We start from the raw sequence: 23,731 nt of genomic DNA on the forward strand, positions 1-23,731 counted from the left end.
CTCACCACCATACAGGGCAGCCTGTGCTGTCTTTGTGCAGCTTATGGTTAGGAAGTTCCTGAGCTCTTCTTTAGACTGAATTGAGATCTTTCTCCTGGTAGCTTCCAGCCCTATTGCCATCCACGTAAATAGTCTAAGAATTTTTCTGGCTCAGAGGGATCTCTGTCAGGACAGAGAATAACTGAGAAGCTGAATCTGATCTTCTTCCTAAAAGGCCCAGAGAGGACCTCAGCCTGAAGCCCTTGATCTGGGGTTCGCTGCCGCTTCAAGGCAGTTAACAGCAGATAACAACCTCTGACTGAGCCTCTCACCAGGGTGAGACCCTGGGCTGGGCTCTTTGCATCATCTTCTCAGTTCCCGAGCAGAACCACACTGTGTGGACCTCCCGTGCTTGCTCCCATTTTATAAACGAGGAAGCTGGGGCTCAGCGACGTAAGGGGACTTGCTCAGAGTGGGCGCTCCAGGTGGTAGAGCTGGGACCAGACCAAGCCTGTCAGCCCCAGAGGTAACTTCTGGCTGTGTGGGGAGAAGTGAGCTGGCTCTGGCCGTGTGAGCTCAGGCAGGCCACTCACAGGCCTCTGAGCCTCGGGCTCCCCATCCGCAGGACGAGCACTAATGTCCTGGGATGTGATGGGGCAGGAAACCTGGGACCTGGCTGGGCCTAGGGTGCGTGGTTTATCCTCGTGGAGCCCGGCATTCTCGCCCATTCAATGGAGTTCGTCGTGCCTGCCACAAGGGGGATACTACCTGGGCGATCCCCCTCACGACGGGACAGGAGCCTCCCCAGGGCTCCCCTTCGAAAACAACAGTGACCATTTATGGAGGTCTACATCACTCCGGGAACTGCCCCGAGGGTTTCAAACGGGCCAGTTTGGTCCCTTCCTCTAGCACGACTGTCTCTACCACTAGCTCACCCAGAGTCGGCAGCTGCTGAGTGGGGGGCCCTGGGCACTGGCTTTGGGCAAGGGCTGGGGGACCTGAGAGACGCTCTTTGGGATATAGTACAGTCACGAAACGTGTAGTCTGTCAAGGGTTCGCTGTGATGCGGGAAGGCTTATAACATACGACGGGAAGTAAGAAGGTTCTATAAAGCTATCCATGTGAAAGATAAAAAATCTACACTGTGGCCAAAAGATGGGAGAGAGTGCACCCACATGTTCGTCTCTGAGAAACAGGATTATGGACAATTGTAATCTTCTTTGCATTTTTACATAGTAGGGATGTGTATTACTTTTATAATCAGGAAATAGAAGTCAGAGTATAAAAGGCTGGAAAGTATCCAGTTTGGGCAGCAGATAACAAACCCCCTACTGCTCTCTTCCAGATCTCTGAGAAGTATGGCTTCCCTGAAGAGAACATTTACAAAGTCTACAAGAAATGTAAGCGGGGGTAAGTGCTCAGAACAGCTCACCCTCCCGTGACCCCCTCGCGGATCCTTTCCCTCTGAAATGTTGGCTCAGGGAGCTCCCAATGCGTTGGCTTTGTGGAGAGTTCAAGGGCTGTGGAGTTGGGCCGAAAGCCCCCAGTCAGGCAAGGCCACTTGTACAGACCAGACACTGACCAGCACTGGGAAGGAAAGAAGAGGCAGACAGAGGGAAGGGTCTTTGTAGAGACCACAGGTAGAGGCCAGTGCAGGCCCAGAGATCAGAAGAGCCAGACCCAAGTCCAAGGCCATGGGATAGCCAAGTCATTTGATCATAATGCTGGCGAGAGTGACTTCCATTCCCTTGTCCGCCTACCGTGTGGCAGATGTGGGACATATCCCACTTAATTCCCACAGCTATGAGGTAGACACCATGACTCACACTTCACAGATAGGGAAACTGAGGCTCAGAGGTGCTAAGCAATATTCAGGAGCAGGAACAGCAGAGGAAAGGCAAGGAGGCCGAAGGGCCCAGTAGCACTGCCGCTGGTTGAGTCAGGGGCCCAAGGAGGGAGTGGCTGGGGAGGAGTCTGGAAAGGGAGCGGTGACCGTGAGAGCCCCCCACCCCCACCCCCTGGGGGTGCTCCACAGGCCTCCACCTTCAGGTCTGGATGAGGCAGGAGGGAACAAAGCTTTACCTTCCAGAGGGCGGGGCAATGTGGCACCTACTGTGGGTTAGGGGATTAGTGCTCAACACCACTACAGCACCCTTGGCTACCTGTCCTGGAGAGCCCTTGGCAGGGGAGGGGGAGATGGAGGGTCACGTGGTGACTGCTTCCCCTCCCCCAGATTTTTGTCCCCTGGTCAGAGCCAGTGAACGGGACCCTCACAGCCCTTGCTAACTGAGTCCCTGCACCAGCCCAGCATGGGGCCTCCAGGCCAGTGAGGAATTGTTTGCACCAATTCCGTGCCCAGAGGATGCACTCCTGCCTGCAGCTCAGCCCCCTTCTTCCTGCTCACGACAGTGTAACTGCGGCTACACTTGCTGTGTCCCCAGGAAGGTGCTTGGGCACCGCCCCATGGCTACTGTCTGCGGCTCTCCTTCTCAGAAGGCTTTGCAAAGACAGGCAGGCTTTGTACCCAGCCGCTGCCCCATCCAGGCAGGCCCAGGGGCTGGCCTCCCACCCTCCCTCCTCCTTGGTTCCCACCCAGCCTCCCACAGAAGGGCAGGGGGGAAGGGGGCTGTCCTGCAGCCCCTGGGAAAGGACCCGTTTGGTTTTGGTTGTATGAGTATCTAGGGTTTTGTGTGTTTTTTTCTTTCCAAGTTTCGGTTTCAGACTGGGGCTCACACGCTCTCTGGAGCGGAATCCTCCTCGCAGAGGGCAGGCTCCGCTTTGCCCGGACAAGCCCAGTCCCACTTCCCCTTCGATGCCCGTGCTCGCGCGCACCTGTCGCCGGCCTCCCTCAGGTCCCACCGCAGTCTGGGCTGAGGGGCTAGGAAATGGGTGTGTGTGTGTGTGTGTGTGTGTGTGTGTGTGTGTGTGTGATTTGGGGGCAGGGAAATCCTACAAGGATGCCTGGGCCCCACGGGCAGAATCTTTCCCTTAAGCCCCAGCCTGCTATTTAAATCCAAATTTTAATAGCTCCCATGTGTGGAGCACCTTCTGTGTGCTAGGCGCTGGGCAGAATAACTCCCTAGCGTCATCTCATTGACCTTTTGAGTTTGGTATGGAGTTCTGGATTTTTAGAGATGAGGAAACTGACGTTCAGGGAGCCCCAGGGCCCAGCGAGTAACTAGCAACTTGTCTAAAGCCTGTGCAGGCACCCACTATTTTATATTGCCTCCTGCTTTTTCCTCTAACCGCTAAGCAATGTGCAAGTAAAGGCCGTGGCCAGGCCTTTCATTTGCTTGGCCCCATGGCCCAGGGCGTCGCTCAGCCACCCTTCAGAGGCACCCTACATCCCATACACACCCCCAACCATGAAGACCTCAGGCCTAGGGTCATCTGAGATGCTTAAATGAGAAGAGTCCGCAAAAAAATCCTTTTGAGAAAGGAGAGGCCAAGGTCATCTGCCGCCTCCCTCGGCATCAGACTCTATTCCAATCGGCGGCCTCGTTTATTTTCACAGAACCCTCCTGAAAGTCCTGTGGACAAAGGTAGATACAATCAGCTTTACAAGCACCACTGAATGCTTGAAAGATGAACAAATACATTGTTTGTCTGGTAGCCGGCCAAGGGTTTCCGGCAAACCAGGACAGAAGACAGCTAGAAGTTGGCAAGGGACAAGAGGCCCCTGTTCTGGGGCAGCGGTTCCCAGCAAGCCCAGCTGCTAGGGCCCAGTTGTCACGGCCCTCGAGGGGGAAGGGTCTGGGGTCTTGTCTGGGGTGCCTTGTGTGGAGGTGTGCCCTCTGGGCCTGCTGGGAGCTCTGCTGGGGCGTGGGTGGAGGCGTCTTCAAGTTCATGCAGGCAAGACACTCGGTGCCCAGCACCCAGAAGCACCCCGGAAATATCACTATCAGAAACCCACACAAACCTGGCCCGCTGACCCAGCACACACCCCTCTGGCCCAGCCTGCAGCCCCCAGACAGAGATCCCTCTGTGAGATGAAGGAATGGCTGATGGGATCTGAGAAAGTAGGAACCCGTAATTAGACCCCGGCAGTCAGCACCCCAGCCTGGGAGCCTGAGACCAGCCCAGCTTCTGGAAAGTAGCTGTGTCTGGCTGCAGCGGCCCAGAGGCTGGGATGTAGGCCAGAGGGTTAGGCTCACTGCTTCAGCAAGGTCTCCTTCCTCCGGACCTGGGGGATGACAGGGACAGGGCTACCGCCTCCTGTGGGGGTGGGGTGGGGGGCGTCCCCTGGAAAACAGACAGCTACCCGTCAGGAGCAGTAGTCTGAGACCCTTAGCCCCCGACTCCTGCCCCACTTGAAACTGAACTCTGAACTCTCATCTGATCTCTTCCCCCAGGCCTGGATTTTGCCTTTCTCATATACACCGCTTCCTAACTTCTATGTATAGGGTTTTTGTGTTTTTCTTTCTAAAAAAATGGTACAGTGGAAAGAGACAAAAGTCTGGACGCAAGTCCCAGCTCTGCCGTCTGTTAATGGTGTGACCTCAGGCAAATGACTTCTTCTCTGAATCTCGGCTTCCCCATCTATCACTCAGAGTAATAAGGTTCTAAGGATTCCTTTTCTCAGGCCCTACTAGATTCTAAACTCCTGGAGGGCAGGGTCTGGGATCTCTGAGTGGCCCTTGTTTTTGTTCGGAGCAGGGCCCTGCTGGTGGAGAGGCCTCAGTCAATACTAGTGTGGGGGGTGGGGTGGATGGATGAAGACACCCACCTCCATGACAAAGGGGACGCTGATGGGGTCGGGCCTGAGAGACCCTTCATCAGGGAGGCGGCTGCCAGCGGGGTGCCCTTCGGCATATACGTGGCTTTGACGCCCTGCGTAGGGCCCAGTGTGGAGGCCCTTTCCCTCTTGGGTTGGCCCAAGTCCCTGCCTAGAGAATGTGGGGAGAGAGGGCTGAGCCCTTTGAGACTCTTGCTCTGCCAGTGAGGTTTCAGCTTTGTGGGGTGGAACCAAGAGGGGGCCTCGTGTGGCACCTGCCGCTGGCTCAGGCAGGCCTACCTGAGCGACGCATCGCAGCCTCTTAGCGCAGCCAAACCACGCTGGTCGCCCCACCAAGCCTCTTGCGCTTGAACTCTCACTCCGTGTCTGAGTCCTCTCTGTCCCGGGGACAAAGGAGTACTGCGTCTTCCCCAGTCAGTCTGGTGCCATAGGGGCCATGACCGGAGGTGTGGCCCAGCCGCTTGAGGATCATGCCCTCCACCTTTGTTGTCACGATGGTCAGGAGACCATTCATGATGTGCCTGAAATGTTGGGGGCACATTTGTAGGAACCGGTACTATCATCCTTACCATCCAGAGGCCCTGAAAACAAGGGACCTGCTACATTCTAGACGCATCTCCTCTTCTCTTCCAGAATCTTGGTCAACATGGACAACAACATCATTCAGCACTATAGCAACCACGTCGCCTTTCTGCTGGACATGGGGGAGCTTGACGGCAAGATTCAGATCATCCTTAAGGAGCTGTGAGGCCCAAGCCTCCACCCCCTCAGAACCCCTGGGGTGGGCCCCACGCAAGGAGCCATCTGGGAAGTGGCCCCACACCGCACACAACCTGTCTTCGTGCCTCAGTGCTGTTACTTGAATGCCCTCACATTGCAAACCCACGGATGCCAAGTCAGGAAGGGACCTGGGAAGTGTCCTGACCTGAACCCCAACACATGCTTGAATCTGCGCCGGATTTCCTGCCGGCACCCGCCCAGCCAGAGTCAACGCCATCTTGGCTAACATCCCCACAGCCTGCCTCCTCCTCAGAAGAGCTTGTCCTTTCAGTCCATCTCCTGGTTGGCTGTTCAGATGGTGGAAACAGACCCTCTTTCCCAGAGCTTCCTTGACTCTTATCCAGCTTTCATTCTTGACTCTTCTATCAACTTCAGACCTTTGGTCAATTAACTGGAAAACTCTCAGTTTTCAGTACAAACAATTTTTAAATGTTACCAGAGTGGAAACACTCTCTTTCTCATGGAATTCCTCGGTAGAAGATGTAAATAATTGAGCTGATTGATTGGAACAAAGAGCTGCTCTAAGAAAAACAGCTTCCATACCTGTTCGCTCATGTACACATTTCTTATTTACGATTTTCATTTATGTTATATATATAGAAGTATATATTGTATATACATGCAACATTTTATATTTTTCATGGATACCTTTTTATCATTTCAAAAAATGTGTATTACACATTCTTGGACTATTTTTTTTTTTTAGCTGTTATTCAATTATGCATTTTGTATACTCACATGGTATTTAGTAATAAAATTCTACGTATATATTACTTCAAATACTACACTTGTTCCTTCTGTGAATGTCTTCCCAGAAGGAGAGGGTGGAAGTTGATTAGACCCACCTCCTCCCATCCTATGGGTAGTTTACCCTGGACTCCAAGGCCGGTGGTGCATGCTGGGCACTGGAGAAGCAGAGGTGCCCCCTGGAAGCCAGCGGGATCCTGATGTCGGGATCTCTGTCTCGCACAGTCCCACAGGCTGAATGTTATGACCTTAGGACCATTGATTAGAAATGGAGAAGTCCCGGGAAGGTCCAGGATGGCCTTGCCAAGGACCGCACAGCTGGGGCCAGTAGGCAGAGCCCAAGGCTGGGAGCCACATGACCTGAATTCTTGTGCCATTTCTGCCACCACACTCCGGGCCAAGTCATTGTCCCTGCAGCTGACTCGGCGGCTTACAGAAATGGGTGCTCCCCTGTCTTCCCAGCTCTGCGGTCGTGACATCATGTTGGTCTGTGGGGGGAGTATTTACACCCCAGAAACCGACAAGTTGTCAACTGTAGGTTTGTAAAAACCTACAAAGTGGGGCGCCTGGGTGGCTCAGTGGGTTAAGCCTCTGCCTTCGGCTCAGGTCATGGTCCCAGAGTCCTGGGATCAAGCCCTGCATCGGGCTCTCTGCTGAGCAGGGAGCCTGCTTCCCCCTCTCTCTCTGCCTGCCTCTTCACCTACTTGTGATCTCTATCTATTAAATAAATTTAAAAAATTAAAAAAAAAAAACCTACAAAGCAAGGTTTTTATTTCCTTTGGAAACAGTGACAAATGAGAGCATCCCTTCCTTCCTTCCTTCCTTCTTCCTTCCCTCCCTCCCTCCCTCTCTCCTTTCCTTCTTTCTTTCCTCCATCCCTCCTTCCCTCCCTTTTTTCTTCCTTCCTTCATTCCAGCTTCCTAGCACACCACCGCCTATAGGCCTCAGTTTCTTTGGCTATGAATGAGGGACATGGATCTACATGGGACTTTGTAACTATCATCGTTAGAGTCCCAGAGCTGATTGGTGGGTCTCTGAGGCCCCTTCAGTGTGGGGGAGGGGACAGCTGCAACCCCTGAGGACCCTCCTGACTTCACTTATGGCAGATCAGCTTTTCGCCATTTACACATCAGTGTTTCCTGTAAGCTTTTGTTTGAACAAAACTTTTAAAACATTTGTAAACTACAGATGCCTCCAAGAGCCCCTCAGCTCTGACAGTCAGAGCCAGTGGTCCTAATTCCTGCCACACTGCCTGGAGTCAGGGCTGAGGCTAGGACTAGGGTCAGGCCAGCAAATCTCAGGCACACAATTTAGGAGGAGTCAAGAGCCCAGCAATTAAGATAAACCAATGCAAAGTTTTGTTTGGTTTGGTTTTTTATAAAAGAAAAAAATCCATGATGAACAAAATATCACCATTTGATGCCTGGATCAGTATTCCTGGTGTCTCCTGGGGCCTCAGACCCCCATACGGCTCACATGGCACAGCTCAAGGGACGCTGTAGGCATCCAAGTGCCTGCGTCCATTCGGGCCTCACTACGACTATGACGTCACCCAAGCTGTCAGCGCAGGACGACGCAGGAGGAAGGGATGGCTGGGTGTGTGCGGAGGGTCAGCACCCTGCCAGGAGCACCCGGGGTGCTCAGCACCTGTTTATTTCCTTCCTTCTTGAGCTTCCTGCCAGCTCCCCTCCCAGAAGCAGCTGGGAAGCAGGCAGGTGGCACTTCTCCACCTTGGTTTGCCCCTTGGAATCACCTGGGCAGCTTTTACCCCTCTCCCCACTACCCAGACCCCACGACCCGGAGCATTTCTTTATCTATTTTTTTTTTTTAATTTTATTTGTTTGGGGGCTCCTGGGTGGCTCAGTCATTGAGCACCTGCCTTCGGCTCAGGTCACGATCCTGGGGACTTGGGATCGAGCCCCACATAGAGCTCCCAGCTCAGCAGGAAGCCTGCTTCTCTCCTCCCAATGCCCCTGCTTGTGTTCCCTCTCTTGCTGTCTCTCTCTCTCTCTTTCTGTCAAATAAATAAATAAAATCTTAGAGCAAAATAAAATAAAGTAAAATTTTGTTTTTAAGTAAGCTCTACACCCAACGTGGGGCTCGAACTCACAACCCCGAGATCAAGCATCACATGCTCTACCAACTGAGCCGGTCAGGCGCCCCCCACACTGGAGTATTCAAATCAGAATTCCTGGGGGTGGACCCAGACCTCAGAACTTTTTAAAGCCCCGCCCACCCCTCCCACCCCTGGTGATTACAGTGTGCAGTCAAGGTCAAGAACCACCGCTCCAGAGACGCCGTAATTATATAGGCCTTGAAGCCTTTATCATCTGCCAGGGGCTGGCTGGACTCATACAGACAAGGAATCCGTATCCATGCAGAGCCTGCCACAGAGCTCAGGAAGGGAGCCAGGCAGCCCCACGCCCGCCGTCCAGCAGCGGCAGGAAAACCACCAGGGCTCAGTTCTCCTTAACACAGCCACCAGATGATGAGACCAGGGCTGTCAGTGCCTACAAGGGCCATTTGGACCTCAGAGAGAGGCCTGCCTTCCGAGAAGTCAGGGGCCAAGGATGCCTCCTGAGCCCAACAGCTCTGTTCTAGGACTGTCTTTTGCTCCAAAGAGTCAAAGGGGGAAGGAGTGAAGGTAAGTCCTTTCCAAACGAGAGTCACTTTGGGAAGGTGAACGTCCGCTGGTGGAGAGGGCGTCCCCTGCCTGGTGGTGTTCCCCTGGGAGACGAGCACCCAGTGAGGGGGAAAGGGATGGAGGAGGAAAGCAGGCGTGAGGGATGAGGAGGAAGAAGGAGGAGAGAGGGAGGGAGGAAAAGAAAGAGGGGGGAGGAAGGAAGGCAAATAGGAAAACAGCGGATGAGGGAATAAATGGAAGGCCAGAGTTCAGTAATTATATTTATCGGACCCTCGCTACCCTAAGTGTGGTCCAGGAACCAGCAGGATCAGCATCACCTGAGAGCTCGTTAGAAACGCTTATGTCTCAAATTAATATTGTTGTATGTCAACTATATTTCAATTTTTTAAAAAAATTGAGAATGACGGGGTGCCTGGGTGGCTCAGTTGGTTAAGTGACTGCCTTCAGCTCAGGTCATGATCCTGGAGTCTTAGGATCGAGTCCTGCATCGGGCTCCCTGCTCGGCAGGGAGTCTGCTTCTCCCTCTGACCCTCCCCCTTCTCATGTTCTCTCCCTCTCTCTCTCATTCACTCTCTCTCAAAAAAAATAAATAAAATCTTGGGGCACCTGGGTGGCTCAGTGGGTTAAAGCCTCTGCCTTCAGCTCAGGTCATGATCTCAGGTTCCTGGAATCGAGCCCCACATCAGGCTCTCTGCTTAGCGGGGAGCCTGCTTCCCTCTCTCTCTCTGCCTCCCTCTCTGCCTACTTGTGATCTATCTCTGTGTGTCAAATAAATAAATAAAATCTTTAAAAATAATAAATAAATAAATAAATAAAATCTTTTAAAAATTTTGAAAATCACATACATGCTCCCAGGCCCCACCACAGACCTACAGAATCTGGCTTTTAATAACAAACTATCCAAGTGACTGGCATGCACATTAACATTTGGAAAATACTTTACTGAACGATCAGTGTGGGAGCTCCTGGGTGGCTCAGTGGGTTAAAGCCTCTACCTTCGGCTCTGGTCATGATCCCAGAGCAGAGAGCAGAGAGTTGAGCTCTCTGCTCAGCAGGGAGCCTGCTTCCTCCTCTCTCTCTCTCTCTCTCTCTCTCTCTCTGCCTGTCTCTCTGCCTAATTGTGATCGCTGTCTGCCAAATAAATAAATAAAATCTTAAAAAAAAAAAAAGGATCAGTGTATCCTAACCCTAACTAAATACATTATCATCATCATGCTAAGAACATCAATACAGATACCAAGGCCCAGACCCTACCTCAGATCAATTACATCAGAACTCTGAGGGTCCGGGCCTGGGCAGCCTGTTTCTGTAACAGCTCCCAAGGTGATCCTAACATATGGCTAGAGTCTGGACAGAGCTATAGGCAGCTCGTGACACATTATGAGAGGCTAGATATGGTCAAGACAGACCCTCTGAGCTCAGGGCCTCAGCTCGTCATGTATTCAACAGAAGCCAGATTCAGATTGGCCAAGCACAGCCCTGCCATTTTTTCCGCAGAGTTCCCTCTTTCCTGACCCCATGTGGAGGGCGCTCCTCTGGAGAGACAGCCCTTACCTGCCGGTGCTCAGCCCAGCTGCCCGAGGACTAGAGAGACCTGACTCGTTTTCCCATGCATTTCCCAGCCTCTGCGTACAGAGACCCCAGGGCTGGCAGCACCCAGCCCAAGCATCTGCTAAAGGTCCCCCAGGGTCAGAGGGACCTAAAAACCAAGGCTTTGGGGTCTGGCCCCATTGTCCAGAGTCTGGGGTCAAAGAAAGGTACAGCATCAAATGCCAGCTTCAAAAGGGTCTTCCAGAACTTCTACAACACAAGTGGACAATGGATGGCCTGCAGAAGTTTCCTTTAGCCTCAACAGAAAACTTCAAGTTGAAAGATGGTTGTCAACATCTCCAATCAGGCGATTTCACATTTCGAGGACTTCCAGATTTCTGTTGAAACTCTGCAGATCTGGCCACAGTTAGCTGGATACTTACCAGATGTCCCTTTAGACAGGCGGCCTTGGCTCCCCCTCCCCTTACTGGCCTTACCTGCTTTCCTCCACGCACTCCCTGCCCAGCCCCTGAAAGTGTTGACCTTGAGCCCCGGAATTCGAATCCAGCTCTTTTCCCTCAAGGAAAAGCTACGGACCTGACAAAAGGGGAGCCCAAGCCATCCTGCCTCGAGGTCCAGCCTTTGTGGCGCTTTGCCAGGAGCTCCAGGCCACCTCCCGCTCATCTCAGAGCAGCGGGCACTGGCGGGAATCTGGGGTTCACAAAAAGGCCAGCTTTCGTGAGATGCAAGAATTCAGTTTAATTGGATGTGGTATTCTATCCATCTCCCTCCCTCTTCCTCACCCACCTGCCCCCAAAGGGAGGGCCAGTCAGCGGCCATTCGGACAGGAAAGCCATTCTCTGGTCACAGAGAAAAGTCAGAGGTGGGGCCCAGGGAGTCAGAGGCCTTGAATGTGTGGGGAGCAGGGAGGAGGCTGCAGCAGAGCCTTGCTCTGGCAGACGTGAACAACATCGGTATTTGGGGCAAGTGCTCAGTTCCAGCTCCCCTTGGTTCTTTGGGAATCTCTTCCTTTTGCCAGGAGGAAGCCGATTTGGCAGGCCAGAAAAGATCCATCTAAGACTTCGTCAAGCTGGAGCAGCAGGTCTGGAAGGAGACAGAGGCCAGGCCTGGGGACAGGGAAGTCCCGAGGAAAGAAAGGACCCACAGGCACCAAGTGGTGTGTGGCCTCCCTGCCCCTCAGAATCACAGTTTCCAGGGCCCTGGTTCTGGCAGCCTCCTGCCCACGTGGGCTGCCGAATACTGAGCCACCCAGGGGATGTGGTGGCCCCTCCGGAAGGTGGGTAATGAGCAGAAGTGACCACAGTGACTGGCTGCCGTGCTCTTCCTGAATGGGAGACACAAAGATCTAGCTGTAGGCGAGGGCCCAGGCAATCCTTCCGTGTCTATCACAAGCGCCTCTGGGCCTTCCCAGCTCCGGAGACTCCAGGGGAAGTGTGGGGGTCAAGGTTGAAGGATGCGAGTGTGCCTGGGCTGCGGTCCTGTGCGGTCCATCCTGCAGGTGTGCTCTGGAGCCCAGAGCCATGGCTCAGCATCAGGCCTCTAGACGGGGAATCTGCTGTTGGCTGCCTTCTCGCTGGAGTCTGAGCTCAGCAGCCCCTTACATCCGCGGGGAGGCCCGCGGAAGCCAGCATGGAGAGGTGCGTGGCGAGGTAAACAAGAGAGGCTCTGTCCACTCCTCATTTCTGCTCAGGAAACCACTGGAGTCAGTAGATATGGACGTCCAGTCTCCAGGGGACAGCTCAAGACAAGGACCAATGCAGGAGCCCAGCTTAGTAGCAGCTGGGGCGGAGCGGAGGGGTGCAGAGCTGCCCACAGGGAGCTCTACGCGAAACGGACATTCTCTGAATGAATGTCCCAGGGATCCTGGGTGGGGCAGCTGGTGGCCAGGGTCCTCCCTGAGCTTGTGTGAGGGTCCTACAACACCGGGATCCATTTGTTGTCCTCGTTGTAGAGAAAGGACTGCTTTCCAGGGAATTCCGGCCTGTACGTGGCTGTGAGGCAAGAGAGGGAGAGAGAATTAAGAATGCAAAGCCCAGCTGTTTGAGCCCCTGGCATTCTACATCAGAGCTGGCAATGCTGGGGTAGCCCTGTCCTGCCCCTGTGTCTCACACATGGGGAGGCGGAGAGGGGAAGGGCCTGGCCTGGCTGATGCTGGACTTGAACTCTGGCTTTTGGCCTTCTTTAACTCCCTGCAACTTCTTTAACAGAAGAAAAATTCACCAAAGAGTTTTCTATCAGATTTGAAAAAACAACTGAGTAAAGCAATACTTTTAAAGAAGCCAGGTATCAACGTGGTGGGGTTTTGTTTTCATTTTGTTCAGAAATTTCCAGAAGGGGGTGCCTGGCTGGCTTAGTTGACAGCCTTTGAGTCTGGATCTCTGGGTGGTGAGTTCAAGCTCCACACTGGGCGTGGAGCCTACTTAAAAAAAGAAATTTCCAGAAAAGTGAAAGCCATGATGACTGCAGCCACGTTTTCTCTAGGAGATCAGCGGCCAGGACCACACTGGGGTGAATGGAAACTCCTAGAGGGATGCTGATTTGGTTATTGGGGGTCCAAGCCCCCGGGAGCACCAGGCACCCACCGGAAGCAAGAAGGCAGATGTTTGTGTGGGGCTTACTCCCAGCACCCCCTCCCAGGGAAGCCCACGCTGTGGGTGATCATGGCAGCAGGAAGTGGCCTGCGCCCAGGTGCCAGGTGTCCCACACCGTGTGCTGCAGGGAGGAGACCCCCAGGAAAAGCTTCTAGAGGCCTGGGCCACACACGTGCAGTCAAGGATCCTCGCTGGGCCCCGGGCCTCCTGGAGCCCACCGTACATATGGAGCTAAGCTCTGCCTGAGCTGACCAGTGACCCCCAGGTCCAACCTCTGCAGTCTTCTTGACTTGATTATCCTTTGTTTCTACATTTCCGAAGCTCTAAGATCTGCTTTCCCTGTCCTGTCCACCTGATGTTCTACTCACTTGTATGCCTGAAAGGGAGGGTATCTCCCCTACCAGACTGACATCCCTGGTCGTAAGCACCGAGCTAGGTGACCTTTGTCTCCTCAGGGTGGGAGCCTCACCCGTGCTCACTGAAAGACTGACTTACACAGACCTGTGGCCCCCTCAGCTCTGCCTTCCTCCTTTCACGCTGCCCGCCGGCTAGCACATCTGTCTGTCCCCGGGTCCACCAGCTCTGGCTGACATCAGGGGGTGGCAAGTGGCTGAAGGGCTCTAGGAGAGCTATGAAGAGGTCAGGGAGTACAGAGACCAGCCGCTGGAGAAGGTTCCTCACACTGTTAACTTTCAGGTAGGTCCCAGAGGTGACAGGGTCCCCCCGAGTCAGCCATCTGGAAAGGGCACAGACCTAGATAGCTCCCGGGAACTGTTCCAGAGAATAGTCCCTGGCGTGCCCACAACAGGGCACAGAGGGCACGGAGGGGAAACAGCCCACGGCTCTGTCTGCCCCTCCCTCACTGTGGCTCAGTGCACACCTTGCTCTCCAGGCCTTCCCCACCTGTCAAGCGATTCAGCCAGACCAGGCCAGGGGGCTAAGCATTTCTAAGAATACGCAGATGTTGGACAATCTCATAAAAGCTACGGCCCCTTTCTCCAGAAATTAGTGTCTTCATGCTCCAAGTCTTGCAGGCAATTTCAGGGTCACAGACCCCTCTAGAGCCATCTCTGAGCCTCTGGGACATCCATGGTCATTGGTTATGAATCTCTGGCCTGGATTAACTCTAAGACACCTTCCACCTTAAAAAAACAAAAACAGGAGCGCCTGGGTGGCTCAGTGGGTTAAAGCCTCTGCCTTCGGCTCAGGTCATGGTCTCAGGGTCCTGGGATCGAGCCATGCATTGGGCTCTCTGCTCAGTGGAGAGCCTGCTTCCTCCTCTCTCTCTCTCTGCCTGCCTCTCTACCTACTTGAGATCTCTCTCTGTCAAATAAATAAAATCTTTGAAAAAAAAAAAAAGAAACAAAAAAACTTCTTTCATACTCCAAAAGTACAAGCTACAAGGTCTTCTAGATGGACTCAAGCCTCTGTAACCTGTTTGGCAAACAGCCCATAAATCAGTGACATTTGATGGCCCAGGAATGACAATTCCAGATTTGGTTTTTATAGTCATTTCAAACACTCCTCTGACCTGGGCCTGGCAGGCCTGCCTGGGACGGGGCTGCTGTCCACCGGCTGGTGTTGGACACAAACGACGCACTGGAGATGAAGTGTTTGGGGGGCCCTGCGTAGTCCACGATCTCATACTGCCCAGGGCCCGGGAGGGGCGGCTTCGGGGGCAGGGGCAAAGGCTGTGCAGAGAAGTTCAGGATGGGGTTTCTCCTTAAAAAAAAAAAGACAAAATGTAAAGCTAGCACTCAAACAGTCTATTGGGGAAATGGTTGTTTTTAGGCCAAGCCAAGACCTGGCCCACACCGAGGTATCCGCATGGGGAGAGCACAGGCACCAGAAGGCCAAGGCGGAGCAAGTTTCTGGGGCTCATGAGCTGGGGGCCCCCGGAACTCACTTTTCTCTTCTGCACAATGGCGGTTTCACGATACCAACCCCAGGGAGCAAGGACGTCCCTCAAACAGTGGGCAGGGCAGGGCCCAGCACAGAGCAGAGCGAGAGCACAGAAGGCGCTTTGGAGATGCTGCTGCTGAATGGATCAGGAAATGGGACGAAGCCTCCTGAATTCCAGGGATCTGCCCTTCCATGTCGAGCAGATCTCAAGAGACCTGGGTCAGCATGGACGTTTCAGGATCTTACTATATCTTCCCAGCAAGGCAGGATATGAGAGTGAACAAATACTTGGTTGGAAATCAAGAGCCTTCTGCCTCGTGCTTACCGCTCACACTGGAATTGTTCCTTTCCAAGTTTATGACCCTTGCCCTTCAGGAAAAGGAGTCTTTTAGGTCCATCATTGAGAGAGTACATGAAAGGTGAATGGGGGGGGCGCGTGTGTGGCTCAGTGGGTTAAGCCTCTGTCTTGGGCTCAGGTCATGATCTCAGGGTCCTGGGATCGAGCCCCACATCGGGATCTCTGCTCAGAGATCCCCCGCCCCGGACCCCCCCTCCACCCGCCTGCCTCTCTGCCTACTTGTGATCTGTCTGTCAAATAAATAAATAAAATTAAAAAAAAAAAAGAAAGAAAGAAAGGTGAATGGAATGGCACCTGAGCCCTAGTTCTGTCATGAATTCGCTCTGGGCCTCAGTCTCCCCATCTACAAAATGAGGAGATTGGACACGATAACCTCTAAGGTGTGATCGCCCTTCCAGCTGCGATCATCCACCAGGCCGTGGTCCGGAGAGGTCTACCAGTTGCCCAGGGAATTCTGGGATTGTTTGGGGAATCACAACCCTCTCCCTGCCATGCGATGGAAGGGCTGCCCACTCCCACCTTTCACCTGAGGCTTCGTCTAAGATCTTTCACCAAAAGGGAAGGGAAAGTCCTCGCAGCACTGAACAGCCACAGGAGACTCACCCCAGCTGGAAGGCCGCCCACCCAAACAGAGGAGGGGACCGGGATTCCCGGTCACTGCTACCCTGCTGCCCTTTGGCCAACACCTTTGGAAGTGAGGGCATTTTTAAACTCAGAGACCTCAAGGGAACCCAGCGATGTCTTATCCAACCTCCTCATTGTGCTAAAGAAATTGGTGCCCAGAGAGAGAGAAAGAGAGCCGCACCCCCCCACCCCACCCCAAGTCACGGAGCCCATCGGTAGTAATGCCAGCACTGAACTCAACTCTCAAGGGGCTAGTGGTTTGGGGAAAGCATCACGGCAGAGGGGAATCTTGTTGGAGATTTAGAGCCACAGACCTGCATCTGAATTCCAGGAATCCCACTTACTGGCTGTGAGACCTCAGACCAGTCCCTTGACCTCTCTGTGCCCGCAGCAAGGAGGAATGGCACCCTCTCTCTATAAGGCACTTGGTGAGTGGAGCCCACAGTAAATGCTCAATAAAAGCAGATGCTGTGGGGGCGCCTGTGTGGCTCAGTCATTTGGGTGTCTGCCTTGGGCTCGGGTCGTGATCCCAGGGTCCTAGGATCGAGTCCCCCATCGGGCTCCCTGCTTGGCGGTGAGTCTGCTTCTCCCTCTTCCTCTGCCTCTCCCCATACCAGTCATGCTCTCTTTCTTTCCCTCTCTCAAATAAATAAATAAAATCTTCAAAAACTAAAAACTAAAAAATAAAAAATAAAAAAAAAAAGCAGATGTTGTTAGTGGGATGATCAGAGCAAGCCTTTGCCAGCTGCTTGGTCTCAGGGGAGCAATGGAGCCTCAGGAAGAGAGGCTGGGGGCTCCCTTGCATAGAGTCACCCTGAAGCAGGCTGGCCGCTCCCACTGCCAGGCTGTTGGAAGTCATCGTGAATTGACTTGGGGCTCACGTCTCACGCAGAACAGCTGGCTGGGATGCTTGTGCTAAGAACAAAGGTGCCCACAGGAAAAGGAGAATAAAATCATGCCTCTTTCTTCCCCTCCAGCCGACATGGAAGAACAGGTTATAGTGTGTAATCAACCACCTCTCCCCTCAGAAATGAAAGCGGGCTTCGCCTTGTTCTGGCTTGTGTCACCCCTTCAAAGCACCCCCAGAAATTTGATGAGTGTGGGACCGGCATCACTGAGAGACAGGCTTGAGTCCTAAAAGCTGGAGCCGGAGTGAGCCAACCACCGCATGAGGTCACCCCAGCGGTCTAGGTCATCTTTAGGCCCCATTCTTCGAGAGGGCCATGAGGTATCTACTCTCCTAACCGGGAATAGCCTGCAGGAGGCGGGGCCGGTGTCTCATCAGAATTTTTTTTGTTATTAAGATTTTATTTATTTGGCAGACAGAGATCACAAGTAGGCAGAGAGGCAGGCAGAGGGAGAGGAGGAAACAGGCTCCCTGCTGAGCAGAGAGCCCGATGTGGGACTCGATTCCAGGATCCTGAGATCATGACCTGAGCCGAAGGCAGAGGCTTAACCCTCTGAGCCACCCAGGCGCCCCTCTCATCAGAATTCTTGGCAGGAGGGCCTAGAGAGGTCCCTTGCCCTCCACCCCATCAATAATCCCAGCGCCGGCAGCTCAGCTCTCTGGATCTTGAAAGAGTGCCAGCCACGTGTGCAGCCGTTTGTGTGCCAGGCACTCTGAGGAGTCCAGACTGTTCTGTGCTGAGACACAGACCCTGTATGTTCCCAAGGGCTTGGCAATCCCCTGCTAGTGACAGTCCTGGCTGGTGACAACTTAAGAAGGTATAGGTTTTGCTCCCAGACAAACTTGGGTTTGAATCCACACTTCCCCATCACTAGCTCTGTGACCTTAGAGAAGTCTCAGCCTCCCCGAGGCTCAGTTCCTTCTTCTGTGACATGGGGCATAAGAATACCTTCCATCCAGGATTCTTATGAAGATTAACTAGTACTTTACTTGTATTATTTTTTAAAGCATGAAATATTAGAATAGAGATAAAAACATTGCACTGGGTCGGAGGGGCAGAAATTCCAATTAAGTGAATCCTGAATTCTACCCTAGAAGAGCTAACATTTGCCCTGAAAGGTAAGCAGGAATTCTTCAGGTAGAAAAGGGGGCATTTACCGCAGAGGAAACAGCAGGGACAAGATCATGCTTGAGGCACGAGCTGTAGCTGTATGTGGCAGGAATTGGAATAAGGGGGCAGAGGCCACTGAGTCTCCTAGATGGCCTTCAGCTCTCAATGCACCCATGACTTCTAGAATGTTCACCTGTTTCTGACCATCCACCCTCACAGACCCCGATGAGAAGCTAAAGGAATAGCTCCTATTTATGGCCTCTCAATTCAGCCTAACCCCCGACGCCCCTTGCTCCCATTTGACCTTCCAGAAACCCCCAACACAACACTGTTCGACCATTCCTTGACTTTGCCTGTGCTGTTCCTTCTGCCACGATCTCCTCCTTTCCCTGCAAACTCTGATCATTCTTCACATCTCACATCCTTCAGGGAAACTTCTGTGGCTACTGCTCTCCCCATTCCCCACCGCCCTTCCTGGGGCTCCACAGATCAGCATGGGTTCTGGAGCCAGCTGGACCTGAATACCACGCCTTGCTCCACCACCCTCATCTGTACTTTATGTAGCTGTACTGCCCTGCAGGGGAGCTGGGAGCATGATGCTAGGTGGCATCCATGAAAGCTCTTAGCTCAGCACGGCTGGGCCCTCGATATGTTCTAGCCCTTCTTTTTGCTGCACATAACATGCTATGTTTTCTAATGCTCTGTACATGCCTAGCTCTTTAAGGCAGGGGACTGTGTGTTACTCATCTTTGAGGACCCGTCCCTATTCCCCAGAACATTTACTGAACTGCAAAGAAAAGCGGAGGGGTTGCCGCAAGTTGGGGAGTCCAGACACTTGAACCCCACCTGACAGCTTTATCATCGTTCAGGGCTGCTCCCTCTATGGTGAAGTGGGGCTGGGCAGATCAGAAATGTCTGGCTGCATCAGACCTAGGGCAGCCCTCAGTGCATGGTGACTGGGGCTTTTATAAGCCTCATTGCTTAGTTATAAACGCCAACCTGGTACTGCCTCGTAGAAAGAAAATATCTATCAAAGGCTCTGAGTTGGCCACAACTTGGATTAAGTACGTTTGCAGCTCCCAATGTGAGCTGTTTGCAAATCACCCGAGAATAATGAATGTCTCGGGAGGACCCAGCAGGTCACTCGCGGAAGGCATCCGAGACCCTCAGGACACTCCCAGGCACCGATTCACTCTGCCTCAGGGATTCCCAGGGTCGGGAGGGATAAAGGGGCAATTTTTTCTCATCATTAAAGGGCAGCTGGTTGCCTCTGGGGTGGAATGCAGCATCTGTTTAACAGAGGAGAGGGTGACAGATTACAGCCGCTTGGGAAGAAGCATCCCGTATCTAATTGAAAATCCCAGGGGAACTTTAGGTGGGTCATGATAATTACCCAAATTGGAGCGGGGCCAACAGGGTTTGATTCTTAAGCTCTGGCTGTGGCAGGACAGCGTGTCTGTGCAAAACCAGGGGCTTAGAAACTCCAGGAAGTAGATCAAGGGTTAGAAAGATGTCAGTGGGCGTTTCCCCTCGCCGCTGTGCGTGGAAGGCAGCGCCTGGGAGGGACAAGTTTGATCTCTAAAAAGCCCTTATCCTGACTCACCCTGATTCACTGAGTCATCACTGTGATGGTATTGAAGACCTGAAGCAGACACTCCACGTCTCTTCCAAAGCCCTCGCTGTAAGCCGGTAAATGCTCTTAGCTTTGCGTCAGAAGGTGGCCACAGCCAAGAGGCACCTGTGCCCTGTTCCTCAGCTAGGGAGCCCAGACACGGTCATCTGAACACCTGCCAGCCCTTAGCACAGCACCTGCCCTCCAGGGGCCACTCAATAAGCAGCCGGTGAGTACAGGAAACCCACTCACATAGGAAATACAAGTTCCGTGTATCGAAAGCTTACCGTGAACCAGACCCGGTGAGCTCTCTAGGTTATCGTATGTTAGCCTCCCAAGCACGTTACGCAGTGTTCATTTCACAATTTGCAGGATTGAATTTGAATTCCTGGGAGTTAAGCCCCCCCCCCGCCCTTGCTAACCCCAGGCTCCCAGAACTGGTGAATGGGGAAGGTGGGAGGTTCAGCACTGGCCCAACTCTGATTTGGATCCTGTGTGTATACACCTCCACTAGCCACATTGTCTCCACAGCCCATTGTCAGCTCTGGGAGCAGAGCAGAGACGAGATAAAGCCCATGCCTGGCCCCCTGTCGGCCTCCCTAGCCCGCCTGGGATCTCACCCCATCCTCAACTCCTGGGCTTTACTTTTTTGGGGGGGGTAACATGGGACTAACGATTTTAGGGACCACTGGTATCTTCTGATTCTTCCTGTGTCCTCAAGAAAGCAGAGCCGAAAGGTTACTTTTGCAAGATGGGACCCTCCCCAAAAATACAAGCCAAGTGCTTGCAACTGAAGACCAATAAAGAGGGGCCTCACATCAGGTCACATGGGCATGACATCTGGGCTGCTTGCACCAGCCACAAGGACACCCGGTGATGACTCTCAGGTTCTCTGTGCCACCCATGCAGCCCAGGAGAGCGAACTGTGCTTAGACTTGGTGTGCATGAAGTCTCGACGAAGTTACATAGAGATGGGGAGGAAACAATGCAGACCTTGTCAGGGACCTGATGATTCCAGCAGGTGCCCCCCCCCACCCACTCCCACTGCTCCTGTCCCTCTCTTCCCTTCAGGGACACAGGAGAGCAAACAATTCCAACTCAAGAGACTGGAGTCTGAACAATCAATCCCTCAATACAAGTTATTCAGCTGTATTTTTGCTTTATATTAATTCATTTCCTCATCATTGAACATAAACAGATGGATACTTGTTTAGACTACCCTGGAGCACACTTGAATTTTATCTTCTTGTTTTTTAAGTACAATTAGAGGTTTCTCAGCTGTATCCTTTCCATGTCAATTACAAATGTATACATTTTGGGCCTCCTTTGTGGGTCTGGGCTGGCACCATGTTCACTGCCCCTAGTATGTGCTCCTGAATGACATGGTGAGCAAACCCAGGGTCCTGGAGTGTCAGAAATGCAAAGACCTTTCCTTCTTTTCACACCTAAAGAGATAAGGCCCAGGGAGGTGCTGAGAGCAACCCCAGACCATGGGGGAAGTTAATGCAAATGTCCTGGGCACCCTGCACTCACCAGGAGGAATCCGAATGGGGGTTATGTACTCATGAGGGGGAACCCAAGTTTAAAAGTCACTGGGTGTAATAGGTTTCTTTACTTCAGAACTTCTCAGAACCTTTAATTAGGCCATGTACTCTGTGACGCTCCCAGGGCAGAAGCTTCGTACTCAGTGCTTCCTAGACTTGTTAACCAAAGGTCCATCATTCACAAAGCATCATCGACAGTCAGCGATCCCCAGATAACCTCAGACATGCCAGCACCACGGCACGGCACCCAGCTAGGAAGATTGCCCTTGGGGATCTGGGTAGCCAAGAGCCCTGGGGCCACATGATCCAGCATTTTGTGGCGCATACCTCTGCTTTGCTCTGGAGTTGTTCCCAGGTAAGCCCAGTGGAAGGTCATCTGGTGCCCTGTTTACCTGAGCACCCCCACAGCTTCCAGCACAGACCCAGAAACCTCAGAGCCTATCGACTGACAGACGCAAATGCCATAAAATGAGAATTATTTCAAACCACTTGTCCAAACTTTAGCAAAGCCCGAATGGCACTTGTCTGCGGAAAGCACCTCAACACTGAGTGTTCTCCACTCTCCTTTCTACTTCTTCCTTGAAGAAGCTTCCAGATTCAAACTAGGGGGCCTGAGTGGCTATACCAAGGAATTGTACCCTATATGCTCATACGCCATTGGATACGGAATAGCAGCTGCTCTAAGGAGAAAAGTCTCATCTAACCCTTCCAGAACCCCTATGCAATAAGACCCTTATCTCCACTTAATAACATGGAAATTGAAACTTGGAGAGGGAAAGCCTCTGCAAGGGACAGAGCCGTGACTCACACCCAGTTCTGCTAGCTCCAAAGCCCATCCCCTCACCCCTTCTATTTGCTGGCACAGCAGGGGAAAGGTGGTGCTCAGTGGTGCCTAAGTCCGCCCATAAGCCGGAGTCCCTGATAATTCAGAAAGAGCCTATTGCTGGAGACCATCCTGTTTTGAGCCCTGGCAACTGTGAGGGCCCAATCTACAGAACCCAAGAACTGAAGGACAGAAGGGACTTACTCATGGATTACATCTGAGGTCTGAATCCTTTCTGCAGATCCTAAGGCTGATTTGGCATGTTCATGCCTTGCTCGTCTCCCCAACTCCATCTCATTGTCCTGTGCTGATGGTCAGACTAGGCATAACGTTGCCAGCCTCTCCCGGTTGCCTGGACTTCTGACCTGCTGTGGGTATAAACCTAGCTACCTGCCTAACCCCTGTGGGGTGGGGGGCACCCTGCAGGTCAGCTCTCCCCACCAAGGACCAGTCCTACCTGGAGAGGACTATACTGGGGTGAGGTCTTAGATGGTGACAGGCAGCCGGACCTTACAGTTAGTTCTAGCTCTAGAACCACCTGAGGAATAAATAAGCCTTGCGAGTTCTTGAACCTGTTTGGTGAAAGAAATATTAAACACATAGGATATTAAACATGTTAACAAGAATCCCCATCTTCACTTTTTAAATGCGTGCTAATGCTGTCACCGTTTGCACCTACCCTACGGCAAACATCAGATCTGAAAGCAACCCTACCAGGCATGAATTATCCCCACTTTACTCCACAGATGAGAACATGGAGGCTCAGAAGGTTTAGTACAGTGCCCTAGGTCGCACAGCATGAAAACAGCAGAGCTAAAGTTCAAATCCGGCAGGTCTGACCAACTCAGTGGTTAAACTTTCAATCTATCCATACAAAACCATGACAGGCCCTTGCTGTTGTATATCTTGCCACCCCAGCAAAGATGTTATGTTATAAAAATAGAATAATGTTAGCACCAGGATAGCATATCATCATGATGTGGAAGGATCCAGTCCTGAGACTGATTCCCAGGGGTATTTCACATTAGCTGTGTGCCCACAGGCAAATCCTCAGGCTCACTGCAGTCCAGCTTCCCAGTCTATGGAGTGAGAATAATAATTCTTACAATAGAGTCATGATGATGGTTGAGGAAGAGGCTATGTTCCCGGCACATAGCAGTTGCTCAATAAACATCAAGCATTGTTGAGCACCCACTACATCAACAAGGGCTCCTGGAGAGGGACCTGGAGCTGTGTCCGGCCAACCAGTGACACCCCTTTATTTTCTGCTTCTGTTGGGTCCTTCCCCAGAGCCACCTTTCCAAAGAAAGACCAGAATAACCAGGACTCACGGGATAAGAGTCTTTTTCAGAATCTTGGTGTGATCATTGGGGTTGTAATAACCAGGTCCTGGGCCCGTTGATGTCAGTTTTAATCCACGTTCAGTTTTTGATTTAAAACAAGACATTAATACCTTTGGCGACTGCTTCACAAGGGATTCGTTGATATTATAATGTCCTAAGAAGAAAGACATTTAAAATAACAGAATAAGGAACTCTTCTCAAGTAAATGAAAAGCACTACTTCACACGTAAGAATACATTTAATATTATAAGGGGCTATCTCTCTATGGTGGTCTGATAGAAGGGCTGCCTGAAATCACTGAAAATCACACTCATCCTCGAGGAAACATGCTCACAGTAGCCCAGCTAGATGGGTCACTGTCACCTCCATTCTAGAGAGGTGGAAATGGAGACATAGAGATATTGAATGATTTGTCAAAAAGATTTCATCTAACTAGGAACTAAAGCCCAGCTTCCTCCTCCATGAGGTAAGAATAATTTT

General features: G+C 52.2%; 2 protein-coding genes across 5 annotated transcripts in view; one reads left to right on the forward strand and one right to left on the reverse strand.

The window, feature by feature from the left end:
• GRHL3 (grainyhead like transcription factor 3) overlaps positions 1–6,128 on the forward strand; it is a 34,504-nt gene extending 28,376 nt beyond the window's left edge. The window contains exons 15-16 of the mRNA XM_044237440.1: positions 1,325–1,389; positions 5,348–6,128. Coding sequence (XP_044093375.1) covers positions 1,325–1,389; positions 5,348–5,462 — 180 coding nt within the window. The 3' untranslated portion in view covers positions 5,463–6,128. The remainder of the gene's footprint in view (positions 1–1,324; positions 1,390–5,347) is intronic.
• Positions 6,129–12,232: 6,104 nt separating this feature from the next.
• The window catches only part of STPG1 (sperm tail PG-rich repeat containing 1), a 46,573-nt gene continuing 35,074 nt past the window's right edge, over positions 12,233–23,731 (reverse strand). For 3 of the 4 annotated variants that reach the window (XM_044236325.1, XM_044236323.1, XM_044236324.1), the window contains 3 exons: positions 23,240–23,405; positions 14,559–14,749; positions 12,233–12,427 (listed from right to left, as the gene is read on the reverse strand). In XM_044236325.1, the coding sequence (XP_044092260.1) occupies positions 12,351–12,427; positions 14,559–14,749; positions 23,240–23,405 (434 nt within the window). In that variant the 3' untranslated portion in view covers positions 12,233–12,350. The remainder of the gene's footprint in view (positions 12,428–14,558; positions 14,750–23,239; positions 23,406–23,731) is intronic. The other variant, XM_044236326.1, reaches the window with a different exon arrangement.

This window comes from Neovison vison, chromosome 2 (genome assembly GCF_020171115.1).
Source record: "Neovison vison isolate M4711 chromosome 2, ASM_NN_V1, whole genome shotgun sequence".
NCBI classification, from domain to species: Eukaryota; Metazoa; Chordata; class Mammalia; order Carnivora; family Mustelidae; genus Neogale; species Neogale vison.